The sequence below is a fragment of the Leuciscus leuciscus genome, assembly GCF_965113295.1.
Source record: "Leuciscus leuciscus genome assembly, chromosome: 25".
NCBI classification, from domain to species: domain Eukaryota; kingdom Metazoa; phylum Chordata; class Actinopteri; order Cypriniformes; family Leuciscidae; genus Leuciscus; species Leuciscus leuciscus.
Window position 1 is genome coordinate 29,005,339 of NC_138724.1, and position 27,983 is coordinate 29,033,321.

Sequence of the window (27,983 nt, forward strand, 5' to 3'; positions counted from 1 at the left end):
AGTCACGTGAGTATCAAAAGTGAAAGCAAACAAACAGGATTCAACTTCACTGTCAGTGCTGTTAAATGAAACGATCATACTGTAAGTAAATATGCTTCATAGTTTTGGTTAGGCTTTATGGTAAAATTACATTTTAAATTCACAGATTAACAGTGGCTTTACTCTCCAGGTTGAAAAATGAAACTAAACACGACAGAACCAAAATGGCTCTTCACACTGATCCTTGCACTTCACATCACATCTATACATGTTGAAGGTAATGTACAAATGATGTCATGTAAATGTATATCTGCTCTGTACTGTTCTAATGCATGCATTATTAATCACGCGTGTCTCTCTTATTTATTTTGATTTTTTTCTGGGGGAAAAAATATTGTGCATCATTTCTTAAATAATATCATCATTTGTTGTAGTTTACTTTTGATAACTAAAAATTAATCTGAACACTGTACTGGACACCATGCATTCAGGGTTGTAATGTAGGCCTAATGTAAGTTAATGGCATTTTGTAGGTAAGCAAATGTGTCCTTTTAACCACAAATACATGCATCAGAGGGTTAAACCAAAAATGGCTTACTTGAGCAATTATATTAGAGACCAACCACTGTAAAGTTAGTAGATCATTCACTTTTAATCAGTGGTGGACGAAGTACACATACCATGTACTTGAGTTAAAGTAAAGATACTCAAGGTAAAATATTACTCAAGTAAAAGTAGAAGTGCTGCCTTTAAACATTCACTTGAGTAAAATAACAAAAGTATTTGCCTTCAAATGTACTTATGTATCCAAGTACTATGATTTTTTTATGGCTATAATGTCCTATTATAATTTTTGTCACAAGACTCTTGCTTAACTCAGTCTACGTGAAGACTCTAATGTCACTCCTGGCACATCAATCTATTAATAAAATGACATTAATTAGTCTATATATATATATATATATATATATATATTTTTTTTTTTTTATTATTTTTTTTATTGAATTGAATATTTTTTGTGTGTTTAATTTTGGACGGAAGGGGACTGTTTCCATAAGGTATAATACATTTACAGTATTTACTGTATATATTTTTCACGAGCGTCTATGGTCATAATTATAAACATCCTAATGTTATGATACATTCACATAAACCTGCACAATGCCATTAAATAAACACACACACACACACACACACACACATGTCTGGTTTACTATCTTTGTGGGGACTCTCCATAGACTTAATGGTTTTTATACTGTACAAACAGTATATTCTATCTCCTTACACTAACCCTACCCCTAAACCTACCCATCACAGAACACTTTCTGCATTTTTACATTTCCAAAAAAAACTCATTCTGTATGATTTATAAGCTTGTTTACCCATGGGGACCTCTATTTAGGTCCCCACTGTGACACGAGTCCCCATGAGTCTGTGTGCATTCAGGTTGAAGTCCCCACCGGGATAGAAAAACAGGTACACACACACACACACACACACACACACACACACACACACACACACATATTATATTCTACGTTATGGGAGCAGCCAATTTCCCTCCCAAATTAAACACCAAAACGTATTAATGCAGTGCTTCTGCTACTCCCCAGAAAAAAAAATGCTATTATATGCAAGTAATTTTAGTGTCAACGTAATAAGCAATGTTCATTATGCGTCAATATTTACCGATAATTGCTGCAATAATAACTGCTGCTCTCTGCCCCGCTTAAAATTATTGGCAACGCGATTTGTTTGGAACTAATAGGCTTGTTTGAGATGCGCCTTGCCTCGCCTGAAATGTAGGCGAGAGTAGGCGGCTGCAGTGAGAGGAGGAGTGAAAAAAGCGCAGGCAAGCCAGACAGATCTCTCTTCTCGCAGTGGATCTGACACCTGTGAGATCAAAGACGGATATCGCGGGATTCACCGGATTCACGCTCGTGCCCAGTGTTGCTAATAAATTGGATGGAATTTAAGTTCTGTTGCTTTTATATGAAAATAAATATAATGAACAAAACACCCAAAGTAGCCTACTTATTTAATTCCATTCCAAATACATGTTTATCAGTCTTTTTTTCTTTAATACAGACATGTGTTTTTTTGTTTTTATTTTTAATAAAAATTACATTGCATAAACCATAGTGATTGCACTGTTAGGTCGTTTGGGAATATTCACACATAACGTATACACATAAAACATGATATCAGAGTTTCAAAATCAAACATTTTAAAAGAGAACAATACATCACGGTTGTTTAAACCAATGAACATCAAGCTGTGTCGTCAGCAAGTCGTTTCCCATCATGCTTTTGATCAGCGCAGTCAGTGGAGAGCAACTGCGCTCGACTGCAGAATCCGACAGGTGCGCCTTGCGCTCGCGAGAGATTTTTAACATACGTCAGCATGACACCAGAGCAAGGCGGACCGCACTCGGACACATTTCTAACCGGCATGCATCTCGCGCTGATCACCAGTGATCGATTCTGCGCAGATTTTGCTAATTTCAAACAAGCCTATTGATAGCTACACGAATCACATGACCGCGCGGCGGGGAGATCACAGTAGGCTTGTTCGACTTGAACTGGCGCTGCACACTGCACAGACCAGTCGGTGAATGACATTAAAATACCGCGAGAGCGATTAGAGAGTAGACGGCTCTGTATGCTTTTCAATCACTCTCGCGATTTCGCTCTATACTTTGATGTCATAAACTGATCGGTCTGTGCAGCGCCGGTTCAAGTCGAACAAGCCGTGTGTGTCGCAACCTCATACTGTCTGGTCGCAACTCTCATATTTAACGGCTCGCGCTTAGTAGATACAGCCAAGGCAAGTTCAAAACAAAGCGCGCACGTTGTAGGCTACTGTGATAGGTGGCTCGTTTGACCAGTTAAGTTTTTATCCACTCATAAATAAAAAGGAACGACTGATTTTGAAAATGTAGTAGAGTAAAAAGTAAGATATTTGACTTTGAAATGTAGTGGAGTTAAAGTAAAAGTCTTCCCAAATTTAAATACTTCAGTAAAGTACAGATACGCAAAAAAGCTACTTAAGTACAGTAACGAATTACATTTACTTCGTTACTGTCCACCACTGCTTTTAATTCATATCATATTTTCTGATATTTTCATCTTTAACTTTCTCTTCAGCTTCTCATGATGATGATGATGATGAAGTGAGGATCCTGATAGTGGGAATGCGAGGCGACTCCAGATTCAGCGCTGCAGATATTCTGTCAGGAAGGAAAGACGGTGGACAGGAGGACAGAGAGATTGTAAAGACTCCAGTAATTACAGACGAGGGTCGTAGAATGATGCTGGTCACTGGACCAAACCTCTGTGAGGACGACACAGCGAGACAGAGCTTCACAACAGCGCTGTTTCTCTCGTCTCCTGGACCTCACGCCGTTTTAATGCTCCTGAATCTGGAAGATCAAGAATCAGAAGAGTGTGATGTTGTGAAACGAGTCCAGGAGCTGCTGGGAGCAGAAGTTCTTCAGTACTGCATTGTTCTTCTGCACCAAAATCACCAGGAACGTTTGACAGGAGCGTCCAGAGGGATCGCTGGAGAAATGATCAACGCATGTGGAGGCAGATTTCACATGATCAGAGACTCTGAACCCAAACCTGCTCAAACAGCAGCTCTTGTAGCGGAAATAGACAAGCTAGTTTGGCTCAATGCTGACGGATTTTACACAGCACTGAATGAGACACAACAGTTAGAATCCGAAAGGCTGGAGCTTTTGAAAAGACTAAAAGAAATAGGGGGCAAACTTGAAGAAAATCAGGTTTTATCTGCAGTGTCTGACACTTTAGGAGTAGTCGGATGGAGTCTTATCATTTCACTGATTGTAGTTGTTCTGGCTACTGAAAGGAAGGTCAAAATGTTAATTTTTCAGGCTACTTTAGCTGGACTTGTGATATTTATGGCATCTACTAGAAATGCTTTGGGTCCACATGTTGCTTTTGCACTAAATTTGTCTCTGTGCTCCACAGTTGCAGCTGTCTTTATTAAGTATCTACCGATGCGCAAGTTAAATAACAAGGGAAATATCAGAACAGAGTTTTTTTTTACAGTGGGTTTAGGAGTGTCGCTTGGATCAATCGCTAGCATAAGGACTTTTTCTGATGTTTTCATTGCATGCTTTGCTTCTATTGGAGTCGCAATCGGTGCTTTTGCATTTTTAAAGTTATCAGTTGAGCTAAAAAAAATTAACGTCAGAGAATTATTCCTGTTGTTCTTGTTTTGTGCACTTGGTGCAGAACTCACGATGTTGTGTGTGATTGTGATCGCCGCTCTTTTTGGAGTGATGCTCACAATAATTCTGATCATAAATACTTTAGATCCCAACATGAAGGAGAATGTAATTGAGTTACTTCAACCTTTAGTGTTTTTTCCATGTGGTTGTGTGTTAATTGGTTCAGTTGTTCTGCCGTTAGAGATGTTGTTGAGTTTTCTTAGAGTATGTATAGAATACCTTTTGGGTTCGTACTTGTTTTATCCAGCATTACTGTTGGGTTCTTTAATGAGGATGGGACATCGATAACTGCGAATAGCATCTTTCTCCACTGACAAAGTAGCTGTGGATTCAGCCAATCATTGTTGCTCCTGCATTGTCATTAGTCACATGGTGTATACGGCTCAGGTGATTGGCTCAATCTGGCTGCTCAGTGCCCATGTGCAAAGATGGCAGATTTCAAGCCATGTCCGTCCAATTGGTCCTGCGCCAGATGTGATGAATGTGAAGAATACACTCGAATGGATCGCTTCTCTCTGGGTATTATTGTGTTCTCGGATTTTCTGTTCTGATTTTCTGTCGGATTGATCTGTTTTACCAAAAATAGTTAGCCTGGGTTTCCCCATGCTGCCTTGGGCGCAGCGCGATTTTATTCATGCTGCTAGGCAGCCTGGACACCATGGACTAGATTTTCCCCTCAAAAAGGGAACCAATCACAGAACAGGGAGGGAGCAGCAAGACGATGACGACGTCTATGCGACACACCGAAGCAGTTTGTTTATATCTATGGATCCAACATGGCATCAGACGCGAAGTTACCTTTCGATGCAGCCTTAGATAGTGTTCTAAGTAGTTTAGAACGCAAGTTTATTTCGTCTTCTTCCTCGTCGAATTTCTGTCGCTCTACATACGTCATCTGGTATAATTGAAACGATTGGCTATGAGGTACGTACAGGCGCATTTGATAGACATTCGTAGCGCCCAATAAACGGCTCTGGGCATTCGTAAACCACGCCTCAAATACGAGAAAATCAACATGTGGTTCCCAGACCACGTCTCAATGAGACGAGGTCTGACGTTAGCCAGGCTAAAAAATAGTGATAAATGACGATGAATTGAAATGAAGTCTCTTTCTTTTAATCATTCAAAAGTATGTTGTTGTTTTTTTGTTTTGTTTTTCAATTCAGCAAGACTACATTAAATTGGTCAAAAGTGGCCATAAAGACATGTATAAATGTTACAAAATACTTCAATTTTCAATAAATGCTGTTCTTTTGAACTTTCTATTCATTGTAGAATCTTGCAAAATAAAATGTATCACAGTTTCAACAAAAATACTAAGCTGTTTTCAACTTTGATAATAATCATAAATGTTTCTTGAGCATCAAATCATCATATTAGAGTGATTTCTGAAGGATCATGTGACACTGAAGACTGGAGTAATGATGCTGAAAATTCAGCTTTGATCACAGGAATAAATTACACTTTAATATATATTCACATAGAAAACAGCTCATTTACATTGTAATATTATTTCACAAAATAATTGGTTGGTACCCCTGCAGCTGCCTGTAATGCTAGAAATGTTAGTTCCCTTTTCGTAGGAGTTACCAATGAATTGGGATCACGCTAGGGAGACCAATTGCCTTCGAGTGAAACTAAAACGAGCCAATGAACATTGGCATGCAACATTTGCTTTCCGCGCCCCGCCTGCCAGTGCGGGTATTAAGGCGGAAGCGAGCGCATACACAAATCGTTTTACGCTGAGGAGCCGAACGGTGTCCGGTCCTCCGCGAAGGTACAGCAACCATGGCGACGGGACGTGACGTCTCCGTTCCCTCACTCAGGGAACGAGGGTTACCATATGTCTGGCTCGTTTTAATTTCACTCGAAGGCAATTGGTCTCCCTAGCGTGATCCCAATTCGTTGGTAACTCCTACCGACGTGACGTCTCCGTTCCCTCACTCAGGGAACGAGGGTTACCATACCATACCCCCGATCAAGCCGGGTTATACCAGATACCTGTGAGTATTAAGGGGGGTACCTATCAGGCCTTGGTGGATTCAGGTTGTAACCAGACCTCCATCCATCAAAGCCTGATACAATCCAGGGCATTGGATACGGGCCACATGGTTAAGGTGAGGTGTGTGCACGGGGATATAGTGGAATACCCCTTAAAAGCCATCACCATTAAATTTAGGGGACAAAACCATTGTGTAGAGGTGGCAGTTAGCCCGCGCATCCGGCATCCGTTAATTTTGGGAACGAAATTGGCCAGCTTTTAAACAGTTATTGGGATGTTTAACAGCGGATGCCTCTGGGAAAAAAAGAAGGCGGGGAAGGGGGGCGAGCGCCCAGGTTGGAGAGGCTGTGCCTGAACCCAGCGGGACTGTTCCAGAGGAACCGAGTGGCTTGGCGAGGCTAAACCTCTCCAGTCACGATGACTTTCCCCTGGAACAGTCCCAAGATGAGACGCTCAAACATGCTTTTGAACGGGTCCGTTCCATCGACGGGCAGATCCTCCAACCTGACCGTGCGCTCTCCTATCCTTATTTTGCCACTATTATAGACAGGTTGTATCGAGTGACCCAAGACACTCAGACAAAGGAAGATACAACCCAATTGTTAGTACCACGGAGTTGTAATCCGATGGCGGGGCATCTAGGGATGACAGCTACGTTAAATCGTCTAATGATCCGATTCTTTTGGCCGGGCATTCACGAGAACGTGCGCAGATGGTGCGCGTCGTGTCGGGAATGTCAGTTGGTGAACCCACCGGCCGCCCCTAAAGTCCTAAAAGAAACTTGGGAGGACGGACGCTCAGATAGCAAAAATGAAATTCAGTATGTCATGGACCTGAGAGCAAAACTCCATACATTGGGCTCTCTATGGAGAATTTGCTTCAGGCTCAGGACAGACAAAGCCGGCTGTGTAACAGGGGAACTAAGCTTCGAGAGTTTGCACTGGGAGATAAAGTGCTCGTTTTACTACCAACCTCCAGCTCCAAATTGTTAGCGAAGTGGCATGGACCCTTTGAGGTCACACAGCGAATAGGAGATCTCAATTATGAGGTAATACGAACAGACAGAGACGATTCACGGCAAATCTACCACCTCAACCTCCTAAAAAAATGGAGTGAGGAGGAGTCAGTGTTGCTTGCGACGGTAGTGAGCGGAGAGGAGGATCTCGAGCCAGAAGCGATCATCAAAGGAAAATATCTCACCCTGGCCCCGGGGGGGATCACCTCTTGCCCTCGCAGCTCACTGACATCACAAGATTACAAACAGAGTTTGCAGATGTGTTTTCGCCCCTGCCTGGTCGTACTAATCTGATTCAGCACCATATTGAGACAGAGCCGGGCGTGGTGGTTCGCGGCCGGCCGTACAGGTTGCCTGAACACAAAAAAAAAAGTGGTTCAGACGGAATTAGAGGCAATGCTGGAGATGGGAGTAATTGAGGAGTCCCACAGTGACTGGGCGAGCCCGATAGTTTTAGTTCCTAAAATGGACGGCTCGGTATGGTTTTGTGTGGACTATCGCAATGTGTATCGCAATACCCCATGAAACGTGGGCCCGATATTATCCGGTCCTGTTTACATGAACTTAGTTTGTATATATTATACATCATATATATTACTTATATATCATTTAAGGTTTGGCCCTCATTAGGCCCACTCCTCCCTTTTCCCTTATGAAGCCCGTCACTGACCGGCTTATTTGGTTCATACTTTACTCTTTAGGGCTTCAGGCTTTTGCCTCAGGCTTTATTAGAGCAAAGTCAAGCACGCACAGCGTTTCAAAGGGGGTTCCCATAGTGTAAGCTACTTACGCAATAGGAGAGACCTCTCGAAAGGGAATGTCTCGGTTACTAACGTAACCTCAGTTCCCTGAGATGAGGGAACGAGTATTGCGTAACTCGCCGTGCTTGTGCTTTGGTCAGGGAATCGCTTCAGTCGATTTAACCTAAGACTTTGACGGCACGATGGACTGAATTTATAGCCTCAGTGCTGTTAAATGAAACGATCATACTGTAGGTAAATATGCTTCAGAATTTTGGATATATGGTAAGATTACATTTTAAATTCACAGATTAACAGTGGCTTTACTCTCCAGGTTGAAAAACGTTGACGATCATCAAAATGAAACTAAACAGGACACAACCAAAATGGCTCTTCACACTGATCCTTGCACTTCACATCACATCTATGTTGAAGGTAATGTACAAATGATGTCATGTAAATGTATATCTGCTCTGTACTGTTCTAATGCATGCATTATTAAATCAGACGTTTCTCTCTCTTTTTTCTTTTCTTTTTTTTTCTGGGGGAAAAAATATTGTGCATCATTTCTTCAATAATATCATCATTTTTTGTAGTTTACTTTTGATAACTAAAAATAAATCTGACCACTGTACTGGACACCATGCATTCAGGGTTGTAATGTAGGCCTAATGTAAGTCAATGGCATTTTGTAGGTAAGCAAATATGTCCATTTAACCACAAATACATGCATCAGAGGGTTAAACCACAAATGGCTTACTTGAGCAATTATATTAGAGACCAACCACTGTACAGTTAGTAGATCATTCACTTTTAATTCATATAATATTTTCTGATATTTTCATCTTTAACTTTCTTTTCAGCCTCTCATGATGATGATGATGAAGTGAGGATCCTGATAGTGGGAATGCGAGGCGACTCCAGATTCAGCGCTCCAGATGTTCTGTCAGGAAGGAAAGACGGTGGACAGGAGGACAGAGAGATTGTAAAGACTCCAGTAATTACAGACGAGGGTCGTAGAATGATGCTGGTCACTGGACCAAACCTCTGTGAGGACGACACAGCGAGACAGAGCTTCACAACAGCGCTGTTTCTCTCGTCTCCTGGACCTCACGCCATTTTAATGCTCCTGAATCTGGAAGATCAAGAATCAGAAGAGTGTGATGTTGTGAAACGAGTCCAGGAGCTGCTGGGAGCAGAAGTTCTTCAGTACTGCATTGTTCTTCTGCACCAAAATCACCAGGAATGTTTGACAGGAGCGTCCAGAGGGATCGCTGGAGAAATGATCAACGCATGTGGAGGCAGATTTCACATGATCAGAGACTCTGAACCCAAACCTGCTCAAACAGCAGCTCTTGTAGCGGAAATAGACAAGCTAGAGGCACCAAAAAATGCAAGATTTCAATTCCATTCTTGTGATTTGATTCCGATTTTGATTCAATATTGACTACTTTGGATACATGTTTATTTTAAATTTTATTTAAAAAAAATAATCTCACCTAATGCTGTAAACATAGAGGGCCCAATCTGCTGGTATTATTAAAGGTTAAAAATAACAAATTAAATTAAATATGCAGTTTTTGTTATAATAACAATTATTTAATGACATAAGTAAAAATATAATAAATATGTAATATAGTGCTCAGCAGAATCTCCTCTCTAGCTATTTTTTTCTATTCAATTAACATGCTATGGTCATTTAATGGCTTTCCTGAGGTAAATGTAATGTTATGTGACATAATTGTTCTCCTGCTATAATATATTGACCTCTTTCCGGTTGAAAAACACTAATTGGTCGATATTCGGTAAGTTGTACTGCATCTTTAAATAAAAAAGTAACAGATGATCGGTGAAGCGCCAAACGTATTTTTGTCTGAATTTCGTAATAAAATTGACAGAATCTAAGAGCTGATAATTAGTTTAATATTAAAAGTACCTCTTTGCTCCGCAATTTTTCTGTGCGTGAGAAAATGGATGTGTGGCGTGAGAGCGTGTAAAAAGTGTCAATTGCGTAAGAAATGCTCCACGTGAAACTGCGGTCTTCCGACCTTTTACTATCGTGTCAATTGATTTTGATTAAATTTTGCGCGAGGGAGAGAGAGCAAGACAGCGCTCGACCTGGTGTCGTTTGAAGACGTGAGAGAGTGCGCGCGCGCGGCCGGGGCGCTCTCTCTGCTCGTAGTCCAGACTCCAGAGTAGACGTGATTGACAGCGACATGTTCAAGTCCCGCCCATTTTGCTGAAACAGGAAATATGATTGGTTAGGAAACCGCCGAGCAGTTGAAATTAAAGTTCTTGTTGGTTTTTGAATATAGTATATAAAACTTGTCGTGCGTGCGTGCCTTCGGTTCTGATATGCGTTGTAAACTAAACTCACTGAAAATACTGTATCAAAACCCATCTCTTCCAAGCTGTTCGACCTTGGTTGCATTATATGATTACTTATTATCCGATTGTTAAGTCTGACGTCACACGTGACGTTTTGGGTCCAAGCGCTCCTCTTGTCCAGAAATAACAACGGTGGAACCTGTAAATTTATTTACGATCACGTCCTTCTTAGTGAGGCACCATTGGCGGTCAAAAAGGGTTTAAATTCCTTTAACACCAACAGAGTGGTTAGTGTAGCTCATCACTCAGGTGGCATAATTAAGGGTAGAGTCCAGGCATCAATGAAAAAGAAGATTTACGAGGTTGAAGTGAGTTAGCTCGGGACACGGGACACAGCACTGCGGCATTGTAAAAACACTCAATAATAACCAAAACACTAGCGAAAGCGGTAGGTAGGTAGAGAGGACCTGGACTTTGGACCCGGAAAGAGTATTATCGGAGAGTGGTTACGTCACGACTTAACAACCGAATAAGTGGACATACGACTCAATGGTAAATATATCTGGGGAATCACTCGATCAGTATCAAGAGTGAAATCAAACATAGGATTCAACTTCACTGTCAGTGCTGTTAAATGAAACGATCATAGGCTACTGTAATTAAATATGCTTCAGAATTATGGTAAGATTACATTTTAAATTCACAGATTAACGGTGGCTTTACTCTCCAGATTGAAACTAAACAGGACAAAACCAAAATGGCTCTTCACACTGATCCTTGCTCTTCACATCACATCTATAGGCTACATGTTGAAGGTAATGTACAATGTCAAGCAAATGCAGAACTATACTGTTTTGATGCATGCATAACTGTCTTTTTACTTAAAACAACAGTATAATTAGTCTTGTAGCCTACATGATGATTTTAAAAATATTATCATATTTGTTGTAGTTTACTTTCAATAACTACAAATAAATCTGACCACTGTAGTGGACACCATGCATTTGGGGATTTAATGTAAGTCAGTAGAAATTTGTAAGCAAATGTTTTGTAAAAAAAAACAAAAAAACATTGTAATAAATGATCATTCATTAAAGAGTAACTGTACGTTCACACCGCCGCCGACTTGAGCTTCCAAAGTTACCGGAAGTCATTCATTTTCAATGGAAGCTGGCTTCTCTCAGCTGCAAGGAGCGTCAAATCCATCGGCGTCGCGTTTTGGGCGTTTTGAGCGTCAATCAGAAAGTTGAAAGTATCTCAACTTTATGGTAATGAGCTATGACGCGGTTCAGCGGCAAGCAGCGGCAAACGCCAGCAACCAATCGGAATATAGACGTCCTTCGCGCTGGCTGATTCCGGAGAAGCATACGATGTAAACTTTCGTTCCTACCAAAACATTAGTTCCGAGAAAATGGAGGAGAAACTGATATTCGCTGTTGCTGGGTTTCCTATAATTTATGATATGACGTTATTTTCATATAGGGACCAGTTACAAAAGAGAGAGAGCCCCGGCCGCGCGCGCGCACTCACCTTCAACGTCTTCAAACAATACGTCTTGCTCTCTCTCCCTCGCGCATATTAATCAAAATATTTTTTCCCCCGACCAAATGGGACCAAAACGGTTATACAAATGCTGTCATTATAAAAGGTTCCTAGTGTCAATGTATTGCTTGGTTTTTTTTCTGTTTACATTTCATGGTGTGAGACAGACTTCAGAGCGGCCAAAGCGTCAACAAGCTTCCCCGTACTTTTTTGACAAGCGTCCTTGACAGGGCGGCCAGAGCTTCTTTGCAGCTCAAGTCGGCGGCGGTGTGAACGTACAGTTAGGCTAAACCAATGTTTTACATGAGCAATTATATCAGAGCGAGTCAAGACACTGTATATAGTTAGTAGATCATTCACTTTTAATTCAAATAATATTTTCTGATATTTTTATCTTTATACCTTTTCTCTTTCAGCTTCTCATGATGATCATGAAGAGAAAAGACAGCTCTTGTCTGTAAAATATTACACTTTAGGAGGAGCGGCTGGAATCATAGGATGGATTTCCCTTGTTTCATTTACCGCTCTTGTTGTTTACACTGAAGGAAATTACAAAATGTTGAATTTTGGGGCAAAATTTGCAGCGCTTGTGTTGTTTATGATCTATCTAAGACATGATCTGAGTCCAGATGTTGCTATACCGCTAAATTTGGCCTTGAAAACATCACTTGCAACAATATTTACAAGAGACAGCCGAGAAATAGAAGATTTTAATTTGAGCAGAAACAGAAATTCAATAGCAGATATTTTCTTTCCCCTAATACTTTTTTGCACAGTAATTACATCTGTACCAATTGTTCTGGGTTCATCTCTGGTCTTTGGGACAATCATCAGCGTCAGGTCGTGGTCAGATGTGCTCATCGCGTGTCACGCGGCTCCTGGAGTCACAGCCGGGGCTTATGCATTCATATTTCACAATGAAAAGATTAGTCGTGAATCTCCAGACTTTGTGCTCGGGTCATTTCTGTGTTGTATCATCGGGGCGACACTTTCAATGGGGTTTGTGACTGTGTTTGCTCTACTTGGTGTGAAGATGACAATAATGCTGCTAATATCAGGGCTTACAATGGCATATTGGCGTTTAAAGCCTGAAACTCTAGAGAAAGTGATTGTTCTTACACTGTTTTTTTCATGTGGTTGTGTGCTCATTGGTTCAGTCTTTCTATTTTAGGGCAGATGATGAGTTTTCTCAAAGTACTTCTTGAAAGCTTAGTCAGTTCTTACTTGTTTTATGCAGCATTACTGTTAATAGTAACTTGTAGAAGGCAGACTGCATCAGTTCAAGTCACAAACAGTGACTAAGTTTTAATTGTTGCTAAAACTCTGGATCAAAACATCTATTAATATTCAAATATTATTTCAAATATTTAAAGCTTATTTATATAAAAGAACATCTTAAGCTTATTAGTTGCCAAAATGTAAACTAGATATTTTATTAAAAACACATAATACAAAGCAATGTTTTCAGATGTTTAAGCCTTTGAAATCACTAGGATTTCAAGTTTTTTAAGTTTGTTGTGGAATTATACAAACTAATATAGTGCATTTATATATTCAGATATTTTCTTTCAAACAGTCCTCTCATATTCCTTATTGCTGAGTTAATGTATTTAAATCGATATTTCACGAGTTAGTTAAATACGGAATTTACAGAATGTTCATAGAATTGTGAAACAATGGAATGATTTTAGCTCAACTTGCTTTGTGAAACAGACCTTGAGTTACAAAATGAAATTAACCACGACAAAACCAAAAGTTGCTCCTTATATCAATTCTTGCGATTCATATGATATCTTCAGATGGTTAGTATCAGCTTACCTCTATGTAGTTTGGTGATTTTTATTAATTTTCCTTTCATTTAAAGTTTATATGACTAAATGCTGTTAGATTCACATATTCATTGTGACATACATTCAGATTAAAGGATTAGTTCACTTCAGAATGAACCCCCACAACATCCAAGATATTCATGTCTTTCTTTCTTCAGTCGAAAAAAAAATTAAGGATTTACCAAACCAGGATTTTTCTCCATAGTGACTTCAGTGGGGTCCAACGGGTCTTTGGGAATTAAATCCATGATGATGGCATTAAGACCATGAACCTCTCATTAAAAAAAAACACCCTTAAAGTCATATCCAAACATTTTTATGATTAACCCCGATATTTCAATTTTTACCTTTCCCGTCCAGCTTCTCAAGATGATGATGTTCGAATGTGAGAATCCTTCGAGTGTGGGAATCTCTCGTCTCCTGGACCTCACGCCATTTTAGTTGTCTTGAATCTGGAAGATCAATAATCAGAAGAGTGTGATGTTGTAGTTTACACTAAAGCAAGGCACAAATATTTGATTTCTGGGGCAAAATTAGCTGTACTTGTATTGTTTTTTGGATCTCACACACATACACACACACATACATATACAGTATATATATATATGAAGAGTTCAGATGCAAAAGCCTCTAAGTGCCATCTGAAATTTTCTTCTAGAATGATCATTTTTATCAAGCTCGTATATTTAAGTTAAATAATTTCACTTAAATGGCAATGCAAATGACCTATTAATTGTCATTTAAGTGAAATAACTTAAATATACAAGCTTTATAAAAATGATCATTCTAGAAGAAAATTTCAGATGGCACTTAGAGGCTTTTGCATCTGAAGTCTTCATATATATACACACCCACACACTTTAATAAACTAAAATGTCATTTGGCATTTATATACTGAGTGTCTCTAATAAATCTAGTCAGTCAGCAGTAATGACATTTCCTTTGAAATTGATCCTTCCTTTGATCATGTATTATCAGGACCCCATCCAGACCCAGCTGTCCGTTGGAGATTAAGTATTTGCAAAATCTTGTGTGGCCTCTCAAACATGACTTTAGTGGATTTGAAATTTGGTCCAGCTCCTCATGGCTCAGTTCTCTCTTATCAATGTAGTATCTCGAGAAATTTGCATCCATCCTGAAGCCCTCTTATTCCCTCAACTTCCATTACATGACTATAAATTAGAAAGACACATAAATTATGTCCGCAGTTATCATTATCATATTGAGAGTTTGGTGGTCGCTCGTGAACTATCATACCCTGGAAATCCAAAGTTCTCGTGAGAGCACAAGCTGAATTTGCTCAGCGAATTTACTCTGGCGTAGAGTAATGATGCTCATTAAATATGCCCTTGTATCCGAGCTGCACCAATCACATCGGGTTATCTGATATAGGCGGGCCAGAGGCGAGATGACGACAGCGCTGTGACGTCGAAGTCATTAGTAAATATTGCAAGATGGATGAACACCAGTTGTTTGAAACGGCTTTGGCCGCTACAATGAACGAGTTAGACTTGGCTTTTTATCTAAAAGAGGAACAGAAGACGGCGCTCGAATCCTTCCTTTGCAAGAAGGGCGTTTTTGCTGTTTTTCCGACCGGATACGGCGAGAGTCTAATCTACCAGTTATCTCCGCTGGTAGCTAAGCGTATGGGGCTTGTTGTGATTGGTCGTAGTGTTATCCAATTGCGTGCTGTGAAATTTTCAATTGCATGCTTGGTGCCGCCCCTCGAGCTGGCCGAGCTTCATTAGTCGACGCCAGACCATTAATCTTTACGATTTAGGTCTGGATTTCCAGGCTAGAATTATCATGCATCGTTAAGAAGAACACGAGAGCAAATTAGAGAATCCACTCTGGAAGCAAATGCATTAGCCACGCTTAACTATGAGAAGTATACCAGCCAATCACAGCGCACTCCTTCTCCTGAATACTGATCACACACACCTGCACCTCATCACCACCCTCATCACTCCCACTATACACACACTTCACCCCAGCTCATTGTCTGGTCTTGTTTCTATACGAAGTGGACACTTACCTTGTTTCCTCCTGCGATCATATAGATATCTCCAGTGAACTTCTTCCAGTCTCCTCTCCAGTGTTTCCTCGTCTCTCTCTCTTCCCTGTATCCCTCTCCAGCGTTCCTCTGTGTCTCCGTTCCCACCTGTGTGCATCAGCTCTGCCATCCATCTCTTCATCTACCAATCATCATGCCTGTGAGAAGGAACATTCCCGTTCACCGCCAGTATCTCGCTCGGCAGATTATCATTAAACTTCTCACTTACTTGTATTCCGCTCATTCTCTATAAACATCCTGTTAACTTCCATCTTCCTCTCCTGAGTCCTGCTTCCATAACATCTGCCATCAAAATGGATATTGACCTTGAGTCAGAAGTCCTACACCAGTACAGTGACTTTTGTAGTGTAAATGCGTTACCTTCTGGGTGTGTTACACACCCTGATGTGCCGTACCTTGGTGCTAGCCCTGACACTAAAGTGTATGATCCAACTGAAGATCATCCCTTTGGGTTAGCTGAAGTGAAATGTCCCAATGTTGACAATATAACAGAAGCTACACACATTAAATTCAGAAATGGTCAGGCTAAACTGAGAAGAAATCATAAGTATTTATGGCAAGTTCAATGCCAGTTGGCAACAACTGGTTTGCCTTGGTGTGATTTTATCACATCTACCCAAAGGTACATCACAGTTGAGAGAATGTGGCAAGATGACTCCCTGATCTTGGAAAACTTGACCTTTTCTTTTTTTAAAGGTGAACTATGCAGGTTTTTTTTTTTACCTTAACTGAACAGCTTCGGAGTCATTGGAATGGTTATGTGACTTTTTTCGGGTTGAATGGTGGTCTACTCGCACCCCCCTAATGCCTGTGAGCGGAAAAAAACACCCTCAGCGTCAGGCAGTATCGTGTGATATCCATAGACAGTAAGAGAAATGGACACAGCGACCCCATTGGATTCAACGGAGAAAAGTGAAGTCAATTAGAAGCTCTCACTTCCTGATGGTCGAGCGTACTGCGCAGACTCAAACTGAGCTTGATGAGATGTGACGTGAGCAACCCGTCTGTCTTCTAGTAGCTGTGCCGAGAGAAATCTGAATCATTCCCTTCCGAATCTTGCAAAAACGGAGAGTGTGAGTAGGAGGTGTCCACGAGCTAGGAGCGGGAGAAACTTTTGCTAAGTATTCTGATTAATTATTTTGTCATTTTGCCTCCACGTCCCCCAATTCCCCGTGAGCTTCTCCTCCTGTCCATACAGTAATCTCTCTACTGTGCGACAGAGAGTCGCGTGGTTATGACGCAATCGTTAGCCTATTTTTACAAAAACTGCTTCTACGGGGCCATAACGTAAGATACAAGGTAATGGAGCCTTTTATACATTTTTGTGTTTCTTTAGAAATAAATAATGGACAAATGGAGTCTTTAAACGCCTCAGATGTAAAGTTATTCGCTGTCAAAGTGACGCCAAAATGAATGGGAGTCAGTGGAATACTAACAGCAGGTGATGATCTGCTAATCAATGGTGGCGCCCGGGGAAGCTTCAGTTTCGGCTGAAAGATTACCCCTCTGGTGATATCAGGTCTCGCGATGTAACAAATTGCTTTACGGCACTGCACACATTCACTATCTAAACATTTATATGCTAGCCTTCTGTGTATCATACATACCTCAGTAGACATGGCTCCGTGCGTTCGCCGGCTTCTTTGAAAACAAATGCACATGACCAGAGGGAGAAGAAGGGAGGGGGAGAGTCGCCAACGAGTTTTGACGACAGTGTTGTCAAATATCTATTCCGAAGCTGTAGGGGGAGCTCTATAGAGAAAACCGCGAGCAAAAAGTGAGAAAACAGTGAAGAAATTGCCAAAAATGCATAGCGCTGCTTTAATACATATCTGGAAACCTTAAAAACCAATAAGTTCACACATGTAAATATGCACACACTCATACTTGTAATGTCCTTCACGCTGAGTTTAAAAAAATATATTAAAAAGTGACATACACTAAATGTCACTATGAAATTCATATACTGTACGTACATGTACAATCTATACTTATTTTATACTTGAAAAGACCATTTAACAAACATTCTTCAATAGAAAGAAGAACTGGAGCTGATGTACTCTCTAGTTGCCTCAGGATGGGCATCCCCAGATAAAGCAGAACTAGTTCTGACTGCGTTGCGATAGTATCGGAAGTAGCAATACACTGGTTCGATTACGGGAAATGGGAAGTGCATAGAAACAGGATTTAACTTCACTGTCAGTGCTGTTAAATTAAACGAGCGTACTTTAAGTCAATGTGCTTCATAGCTTTGCTTATATCGTAAGATCACATTTTAAATTCACAGATTAACAGTGGCTTTACTCGCCAGGTTGAAAAATGAAACTAAACACGACAGAACCAAAATGGCTCTTCACACTGATCCTTGCACTTCACATCACATCTATACATGTTGAAGGTAATGTACAATGAATAAGCTGAACTATACTGTTCTGATGCATGCATTTCTCTCTTTTTACTTAAAACAACAGTATAATTGGTCTTGTATATAATGTTTTTTTAAATAATTATCATTATCAATAATTATTTGTTGTAGTTTACTTTCGATACCTAAAAATAAATCTGACCACTGTAGTGGACACCATGCATTTAATGTAATGTTCAGTAAGTCAATGTAAATGTGTAGGTAACTAAATATTTTCTTTAAAAAAATAAACATTGTAATAAATTACCATGCATTAGAGTGTTAAACCAAAAATGTTTTACATGAACCATTATATCAGAGCGAGTCCAAACACTGTGTTTAGTTCGTAGATTGTTCAATTTGAATTCAAATAATATTTTCTGATATTTGTATCTTTAACTTTCTCTTCAGCTTCTCATGATGATGATGATGATGATGATGAAGTGAGGATCCTGATAGTGGGAATGCGAGGCGACTCCAGATTCAGCGCTGCAGATATTCTGTCAGGAAGGAAAGACGGTGGACAGGAGGACAGAGAGATTGTAAAGACTCCAGTAATTACAGACGAGGGTCGTAGAATGATGCTGGTCACTGGACCAAACCTCTGTGAGGACGACACAGCGAGACAGAGCTTCACAACAGCGCTGTTTCTCTCGTCTCCTGGACCTCACGCCATTTTAATGCTCCTGAATCTGGAAGATCAAGAATCAGAAGAGTGTGATGTTGTGAAACGAGTCCAGGAGCTGCTGGGAGCAGAAGTTCTTCAGTACTGCATTGTTCTTCTGCACCAAAATCACCAGGAACGTTTGACAGGAGCGTCCAGAGGGATCGCTGGAGAAATGATCAACGCATGTGGAGACAGATTTAACATGATCAGAGACTCTGAACCCAAACCTGCTCAAACAGCAGCTCTTGTAGCGGAAATAGACAAGCTAGTTCGGCTCAACGCTCACCGATTTTACTCAGTATTGAATGAGAAACAAGAGTTACATTCAGAAAGGCTGGAGCTTTTGAAAAAACTACAAGAAATAGAGAAAATTCTTACAGAAAAGGCAGATCAAAATGTAAATGAGGAAAATCAGCTTTTGTCTGTAATATATGACACTTTAGGAGGAGCGGCTGGAATCATAGGATGGATTTCCCTTGTTTCATTTACCGCTCTTGTTGTTTACACTGAAGGAAATAACAAAATGTTGATTTTGGGGGCAAAATTTGCAGCACTTGTGTTGTTTATGGTCTATCTAAGACATGTTCTGAGTCCAGATGTTGCTATACCGCTAAATTTGGCCTTGATAACATCCCTTGCAACTATATTTAAAAGAAACCCCAGAGTAATCGAAGATTCTAAGGTTAGCAAAAGTAGCAGCGGTCCAAACTCCAGCAATACCATAGGGGATTTGATAGCAGGTATTTTGATAGTAGGAGTGGTGTTCATAGCAATTACATCTGTACCATTTGTTCTGGGTTCATCTCTGGTCTTTGGGACAATCATCAGCGTCAGGTCGTGGTCAGATGAGCTCATCGCGTGTCACGCGGCTCCTGGAGTCACAGCCGGGGCTTATGCATTCATATTTCACCATGAAAAGAAGAGTAATGAATCTCCAGACTTTGTGCTCGGGTCATTTCTGTGTTGTATCATTGGGGCGACACTTTCAATGGGGTTTGTGACTGTGTTTGCTCTACTTGGTGTGAAGATGACAATAATGCTGTCAATATCAGGGCTTACAGTGGCATATTGGCATTTAAAGCCTGAAACTCTAGAGAAAGTGATCGGTTTAACAGTTCTTACACTGTTTATTTCATGTGGTTGTGTGCTCATTGGTTCAGTCTTTCTTATTTTAGGGCTGATGATGAGTTTTCTCAAAGTACTTCTTGAAAGCTTAGTCAGTTTTTTCTTGTTTTATGTAACATTATCTTTAGGAGCATTAATAATTTGGAGAAGAAACAGCAACAAAAAAAGCAAATGACACCGTGTATGTGTGTGTGTTTATATAATATACACACAAATACATAAGCCTAAATATTTTACATTCGTATTTTATAACAGGAAAAAAGCTACTGACCACAGATGGCTACTAATAGTGATGTGCTATATTTTATGATGTCAGCAAAGACTTTAAGCAAACAATTTCTTTCAAAAAGACTGTGGCAGAGATGGCAATAATTGATTACCTGAATCTGGTAGCATGGTATTATGTATATGTCCAAAACATGGTAATGTCATGGTATTTTAAATGCTTTTGTGAACTGAAACTGTTTTGTTTAAAAATGTCTTTACCTGCAAGAGTCATTCATAGTCATGTAGATGTTGAACTTAATAAAACTAGGACCTTCATCGCTGCTTGGATTGTATTCGGTAAATATTCTATTTGTCTATTCTATTTATTTCAGTAATATTTTACCAGATTACCGCAGTATTTTTCTGACGCGCGCTTAACAGTTGGACGCCAGTGATTGACAGCGACACTCTCAAGCCCCGCCCCTTGAGCTGAAACAGGAAATATGATTGGTTAGGAAATATGCCACGCGGCTGCAATGAATGTTCTGATATGTTTTTGAGGATATAAAACTTGTCTATTGTGCCCGTGCCTTTCGGTTTTAATATGTTGTATAAACTCAGTAAAATACTTTTTCAAAACTTAACTTTGCAGATGTTGTTTATGCTCAAACAGCAACATTACACACTAACTAAAGTTAGAAAAGTGAAATCATAATCAACCACCCCTTTAAACTTAGCATAGACAATGCACACTGAGTCACCTATTGCAACATCAGCCCAATTCGCGGTGTGGTTTCTTGGCCGCCACAGAAAATGCGTTAAAGCAGAACTAAGGTCTTGAAATATGATGTACTGCCCTAACGAAAGCCTTATTTTGGCCACTTTTTTTAAAGTACCAGTCTTTTTATAGACCTGGAACTTGGCAAATAGAACAATGCACACAGCCATATTGTGCCATCCGCCCATTTCGTGTGATGGTTGATCGATAGTTTATGATATTAGAGGTATTACCAAAGAAAGCTAAATTTTTAGCAAATAGGCCTAGATTTCTATTAATTCATGTGCATAGGCTCTCTTTTTCTTCATATAAGATGGTAGGGACGCACAAAGGAAATAGGTTGTAGTATATATAAAACTAGACATTTTTATGTGTAAACATGCAAAAAGTTCCTGTGCACACGTGAATAGTTTCTCAAGCACGGAAAAGTTTCTCGTGTCCATGCAAAAGTCTGTATATACACTACTTAGGCACATTTTCACCCCAAAAAATGTTTTTAAGCCAGTTATTTTTTATATTTTGCTGTAGTGTGTCAGTAGGAAATGTCAGTTTACATTTCCAAACATTCGTTTCGCCATTAATTGTTCTAATCTAGTGAGATTTTTGTATGCACAAGGAGTGACAACAGTCGGTGTGAACTGATCTCTCCATCGTCGAGTCTGTCTGTGATTTACATGAAGAAATAAATCCAGAAGAACTGCGGCAACGTCTCCAAGACGCTCGAAAAAACCTTCCTGCAAAGCTGTGAAAAGTTTTAGGCACTTGTGTAAAAATTCTGCAAAATGAGGATGCTTTGCAAAATCATGTCATAAATAGATTTTATTTATCAGTTAACTTCTATTATTAACTAAATCAAATCAATATTTGGTATGACCACCCTTTGCTTTTAAAACAGCTTTTGTCCAGGTACACTTCCTCATAGTTTAATAGGTAGCTTTGCAGGAAGGTTTCTCCAAGCGTCTTGGAGACGTTCCAGCAGTTCTTCTGGATTTAGTAGTTTGTTTCTTCATGTAATCCCAGATGGACTCGATGATGGTGAGATCAGATCTCCGAGTGGAACATACCAGCTGTTGTCGGACTCCTTGTGCATACAAAAATCTAACTGGATTATTACGATTAATGGCAAAAGAAATGAGATAAACAATGTGATTACTGTACATAATGTGTGAAGTCATGGACATGCAAGATGAGCATTTGTGGTTAAAAACTATAGAATTGTTTGTATTTTTATGGCAGATGGTTTGTCTAGATAAGACTCTTATTCCTCGGCTGGGATCGTGTCGAGACTTTAAAGCTGCACTGAAACTGCAATTTGGACCTTCAGCCCGTTGGACCCCATTGAAGTCACTATATGGTGAAAAATCCTGAATATTTTCCTCAAAAACCTTCATTTCTTTTCGACTGAAGAAAGAAAGACATGAACATCTTGGATGACGGGGGGTGAGTAAATTATCAGGAATTTTTAATTCTGAAGTGAACTAATCCTTTAAGAATCAGTCTGTGTGTTCTCTGGGAATTAAAGCAACACTAAAGATTATTTTTTACCTTAAAATAATGTTTCCAAAATCGTATCAGTGGTTCATCAAGTCGTAACAGGGTGAAAGGCACTTCTGCATTGGCTTTGCGGCCCTATATCTGCTATAACCGCACTATGCAAGTTTGCCAGATCGGGTCGCGTTTCTGTAGTTCGAATGAGACATAAGAAACTACAAATTTGACTTGCTTTACGGCAAGCGTTACAATAGTCATTATTTTGTTTTTCTTCGTTTCTGATGTCGCAATACATCATACTTTCGTAAAATCATGCAACATACTCTACCTTGTCTGTGGACATCGTTCATTCCAGTGCCGGTGCTGGATAACAGCGAGCGTGCGTGCGACGGTAGGCTGCGGTATGCTAAATTATTTACGACAGCGGTAATGGACAATTCTGCTTCCAACCTGTAGGGCGACCGAAGAGGTCTTTAGTGTTGCTTTAAATCCATGATGATGGCAATAAGACCATGATCGTTCCTCTCATTAAAAAAACAAACATATCCAAACATTTTTATGATTAACCCCCGATATTTAAATTTTTACCTTTCCCGTCTAGCTTCTCAAGACGATGATGTAAGAATCCTGATTAATTACTTTTAATTAGTGCTTTTCTTGACACTCAAAGCGCTTTACATGGAAGGGGGAATCTCCTCAACCACACCAATGTGCAGCTTCACCTGGATGATGCGACGGCAGCCATATTGCGTCAGAACGCCCACCACATACACACGCACACACCAGCTTACTGCTGGAGAGGAGATAGAGTGATGAAGCCAATCAGTATATGGGGATGATTAGGAGGCCATGATGGACAGGGGCCAGCCAAAATCCAACCATCTCCTCCACGTGGCGGCGGCTGGAAACGAGAGCTTCGGCACTCGGCTAACAATGGCTCTGGTCCCAGCGACAGATGGAGCGACACATCGGCTGGGTGATTTTGGTCGCATCAAATGGCAGCACAATCTCGAGTACCCGATCAAGCTAGGGCGTTCCCCGTAGGTGACGCACGCCGTCTTCGCCTGGATGGCGTGGGAAGTGAGCTAGGGCTCCCTGCCCATGGACGGGGCAGGCTAAAGAAGCTAGTCCAAAGGATCCGATTGGCCACCATCAACATCGGCACACTGCTCACACGTAGCCGCGAACTGGCTGACGTCCTCAAGAACTGCCGCATCGACATCGCGTGCATACAAAAGACGAAATGGAAGGGTGCAAAAGCCAAGGACATTGGCGAAGGATACAAACTCATCTACTACGGTATTACCCCGAAGCGAAATGGAGTCGCAGTGGCCGTCAATCAGCAATTCCGGAACCAGATCACAGATGTCTCGAACATCTCGGACCGCATTATTTCCATCAAGATTGTCTCCGGCTCAATCACCATCCGTGTCATCTGCTGCTACGTCCCCCAAACTGGCTGCACCGACGAGGACAAGGATGAATTCTGGGAAAACCTGGATGCACATCTGCGGATTGTGAAACCAGAGGAGTACTTGTTCATCAGTGGAGACCTAAATGGGCACGTAGGATCAGTGAGACATGGCTACGAACAAGTACATGGTGGACGGGGGCATGGTACCCGTAACGACGATGGCCACCGCATCCTGGACTGCGCCGAGGCCCACGACCTCGCCATCGCCAATAAGTTTTTCAAGAAGAGGCCCACCCACTTGGCCACCTACAACAGCGGTGAAATCGCGACACAGATCGACTACTGGATGCTCCGTCACCGTGACCTCAAGCTCGCCCCTGACACCAAGGTGATCCCATCGGACAACATTGGTCCCCAACATCGACCATTCATCCTTGATGTGCACCTTAACCTACAGCGGCAACCCCAGGTGCGCAAGACGGGGCCTGAACGAATCAAGTGGTGGAAGTGGAGTGGAGTGAACACAAGAGCCAGCTGGCAGCAGCCTTTGGCGGCCTTAACATCAATCCCTGTCAACCAGCAGAGGCCATGTGGAGTGATATTACCACCCAAATCCACACCATTGCCACTCAGATCCTTGGTAAGACGAAGCCAGAAAGAAGATTTATCGACAAAGCAGTCTGGTGGTGGACTGAAGAAGTGCAAGTGGCGATCAAGGCAAAGAAGATGGCCTACAAGAACTGGTTCCGAACACGACAGCCCGCTGACCTCGACCGATACAGGACCCTCAAGTCTGCGGCGAAAAGCGAAGCACCTCGATGAGCTGTACGACGAGCTGGACACATCAGAGGGGGCAAACTCAGGGACAGAGGAACTCTCTGCCCACTGACTTAAAACTGCAGACAGACATGATCAGCTTTAACAGAGGTCTGAAACAATGGCTGAAGTCAAGTCAAAGCTGCGCACATGGTAATGTTGTATGAAAAGACAATATATTGATTTAAAATTTCTAAGACGTGTTTTGTGTGACAAAGCCATATGCGAAGAGGCGTGATCATCTCATGAATATGTAAGGCTTTAACACCTGAGAAAGACAAAGACACTCCCCTAACTGCCCTATTAGGAGCGATCAGGCCCTGTCATTCAGAGCAACCTTGCACAAAGAATGAGGAGATTTAAAAAAGAATGGCTTTTAGATTGTTTGGATTTATTTTAGGGCTGGGGGAATTAACGCGTTAATCTTTGCGATTAATTTGAAATGTTTAACGCGTTAAAAAAAAATAACGCAATTGACGCAGCACTTTTTTTTTTTGCCTCGTTTTAATGATTTCCTGTTGCGTCTGCTATTAAAAAGGCCGAAATATGCCGTCCCGCCCCTCCATGTTTGGCGGTCAGGTTTCATTCTCGGGCAGCTTTCATGAGCGGGTCTTTTCCGCTCGGTATGTGCGTCGCGCTCTGTGCTCCGCGCGCGCGTGTGTGTGTGTGTGTGTCGGCTCGCTCTGTCGTTAATGGCCCAGCAGCGGCGAGCTCTCCGTTCCATGTGTGTGTGTGTGTGTGTGTGTGTGTCGGCGGCTCTGTCGTTAACGGCCCAAAGGCTTCAATCATGTACTAAGCACTGGAAAAGTAAAGTCCACTCAAGTAACGTGAAATTTCTCTGTTGACTTCTGTTTGCTGAGCTGGTATAGCCATGCTGGGCAACAATGGTAAAATGACCTGCTCTGATCACATGCTCTGGTAATAATAGCTTTGTAGGACTATATTTTGTTTTAATAATTAATAAAATAATAATAATAATAATAATCTGTTAAATTGATTATGTTGATTGATTATTGAAAAAGAATAATATATTGATATATTGATGTTTAATATTTTAATATAGGGCTATTTTCTGTTCCCTTTTTTTCCTGTGTTGTTTAATTAGGTGATTCTAAGTTTAAATATTGATGATTACAAGCTTGGGGGAAGCGCAATTAAAGGAGAACTTGGTAACTTTTTTAACTTAATAAAACTGTCTAGAAATCATTTGGATGGTTAAACAACCTGTTCTGGTGATATTGGTGACTTTCCCCGCTCCCCCCAGCGTTCCCAGGCGGAAAACCAACCTTGCAACTTGCGCACTGCCGTCCCGGCAAAGTGAAATTGGAAGTCTCGTGAGAACCGAGAACGAGAAGAGAACGAGCGCGAACCACAAATTGCTTTACGGCAATTCGACATAAACACACACGCATGTATGATGTATTACCAGATGACCCACCTCGGTAGACATAGCTCCACACGATACAGTTGGCTTGCTCCGATCAAAACAAACGCACATGAGCAGCGGTAGAGAGGGGGAGGAGGCCGCCGCAAGTGAGTTTTTTACGACTGTGTTGTGAAATATACGCCCCCCCCCACAGCTGTAGAGGGAGCTCGTGGGGAAAACATGCGACAACAAAAGGGAAAATCAGCGAAGAAGTGACTAGAGTTCGCTAGAGTTACAGAGTTCTCCTTTAATTGCAATTAATTACAGAAATTGTGCAATTAATTAGTTAATTTTTTTTAATCGATTCCCAGCCCTAATTTATTTACAACACAACACAATCCAAAAATACAAATGACAAAAGAGCACATTGAAACCAATGATCCAAAGACAGAGACCTTTGTGCCATTCCTAAAAACATTGTACATACCTTTCATTTCCAAGGTGTTTGATTTTCACTTTACCATGTTCATGTACAGAGACTCATGTGAATGTTGAAGTCAGCAGGACGCAGTTGCATCTGGTCCCTGAAAGAAAAAAAAAAAAGAAAAAACTGAACATACTGATATCAAGAGAAACTATAGGGCTGCACGATTTTGGGAATAGATTTTAGATTTTTCTGGTTAAAATTTCTTTTTAAAATTCACAGAATACACACACACACACGTTTCCAACAATATATAATGAACACCATGGACAGGGGCCAATGTGCAAATTTGGCCAGGATGCCGGGGTTACACCCCTACTCTTTTTCCAGAGGACATCCTGGGATTTTTAATGACCACAGAGAGTCAGGACCTCGGTTTAACGTCAGAAGGACGGTGCTCATTTGACAGTATAGTGTCCCATCACTACACTGGGGCGTTAGGACCCACACAGACCACAGGGTGAGCGCCCCCTACTGGCCTCACCAACAACTCCTCCAACTGCAACCTGGTTTTCCCAGGAGTCTCCCATCCAGGTACTGACCAGGCTCAGCCCTGCTTAGCTTCTGTGGGCAAACAGTCTTGGGCTACAGGGTGATATCCAGGGTGACCTCACGCCGTTTTAATGGTCCTGAATCTGGAAGATCAAGAATCAGAAGAGTGTGATGTTGTAGTTTACACTAAAGCAAGGCAAAAATATTTGAATTCTGGGGCAAAATTAGCTGTACTTGTATTGTTTTTTGGTCTATCTCAGACACATACACACACACATACATGTATACACAGTGTCCTGCACTCACTAGTAAAAAAATATAAAATTTTCTGGTTTCTGAATAATTTTTGGTTTGACTGTATGGAAACCTACCTGAAAAACCAATAAGTTCAAACATGTAAACATGCACACACTCATACTGGTAATGTCCTCCACACTGAGTTTTTTAATAATTATTTATTTAAAAAGGGACTTATCTATATACACTCAATATCACTATAAATTCATATACGTACATGTACAAACTATATTTATTTATACTTGAAAAGACCATTTAACAAACATTCTTCAATAGAAAAAGAACTGGAGCTCATGTACTCTCTAGTTGCCTCAGGATGGGCATCCCCAGATAAAGCAGAACTAGTTCTGACTGCGTTGCGATAGTATCGGAAGTAGCAATACACTGGTTCATTGCAGGAAATAGGAAGTGTGATAACAAAAGTGAAAGCAAAGAAACAGGATTCAACTTCACTGTCAGTGCTGTTAAATGAAACAATCATACTGTAAGTAAATATGCTTCATAATTTTGGTTAGGCTATATGGTAAAATTACATTTTAAATTCACAGATTAACGGTGGCTTTACTCTCCAGGTTGAAAAATGAAACTAAACACGACAGAACCAAAATGGCTCTTCACACTGATCCTTACACTTCACATCACATCTATACATGTTGAGGGTAATGTACAATGCAAATG

General features: G+C 40.9%; 2 protein-coding genes and 1 long non-coding RNA gene across 9 annotated transcripts in view; 2 read left to right on the plus strand and 1 right to left on the minus strand.

Moving 5' to 3' along the window:
• LOC309491220 (GTPase IMAP family member 7) overlaps nucleotides 1-27,983 on the plus strand; it is a 54,654-nt gene that overhangs the window by 25,402 nt on the left and 1,269 nt on the right. The window contains exons 1-2 of one of the 4 annotated variants that reach the window (XM_082160682.1): nucleotides 27,554-27,789; nucleotides 27,878-27,964. The exons of the other annotated variants lie outside the window; for them this stretch is intronic. Of the exons in view, the coding sequence (XP_082016808.1) occupies nucleotides 27,886-27,964 (79 nt within the window). The 5' untranslated portion in view covers nucleotides 27,554-27,789; nucleotides 27,878-27,885. Of the gene's footprint in view, nucleotides 1-27,553; nucleotides 27,790-27,877; nucleotides 27,965-27,983 lie in introns of those variants that run through there. 4 annotated transcript variants of the gene reach the window in all.
• LOC309491219 (craniofacial development protein 2-like) lies at nucleotides 4-25,030 on the plus strand. 4 transcript variants are annotated; one of them, XR_014202969.1, is made up of 5 exons: nucleotides 4-81; nucleotides 170-256; nucleotides 3,126-8,246; nucleotides 18,076-18,162; nucleotides 18,580-20,503. XR_014202969.1 is itself a non-coding variant. In XM_082160678.1 (3 exons), exon 3 carries the CDS (start codon nucleotides 23,432-23,434, stop codon nucleotides 24,737-24,739), a length of 1,308 nt encoding a protein of 435 aa, XP_082016804.1. In that variant the 5' UTR covers nucleotides 8,214-8,246; nucleotides 18,076-18,162; nucleotides 18,580-23,431; the 3' UTR covers nucleotides 24,740-25,030. The 4 variants fall into 4 exon arrangements, 3 of the variants coding, with proteins under 3 accessions (XP_082016804.1, XP_082016802.1, XP_082016803.1); XM_082160678.1 differs by lacking the exons at nucleotides 4-81; nucleotides 170-256 and having other exon boundaries at nucleotides 8,214-8,246; nucleotides 18,580-25,030; XM_082160676.1 differs by lacking the exons at nucleotides 4-81; nucleotides 170-256 and having other exon boundaries at nucleotides 8,214-8,246; nucleotides 18,580-20,811.
• Nucleotides 14,019-27,877, minus strand: LOC309491305. The gene is made up of 3 exons (XR_014203009.1): nucleotides 27,789-27,877; nucleotides 15,726-18,191; nucleotides 14,019-14,142 (listed from the first exon to the last, which is right to left on the minus strand). It is a non-coding gene; the product is annotated as an uncharacterized lncRNA (long non-coding RNA).

What these genes read in the sequence shown, in the direction of transcription:
- LOC309491219 (XM_082160676.1), top strand. Translation starts at nt 18,084, where the DNA reads ATGAAACTAAACACGACAGAACCAAAATGGCTCTTCACACTGATCCTT. An exon ending in CACATCTATACATGTTGAAG is followed by an intron (nt 18,163 to 18,579) that starts GTAATGTACAAT and finishes CTTTCTCTTCAG; the next exon opens with CTTCTCATGATGATGATGAT.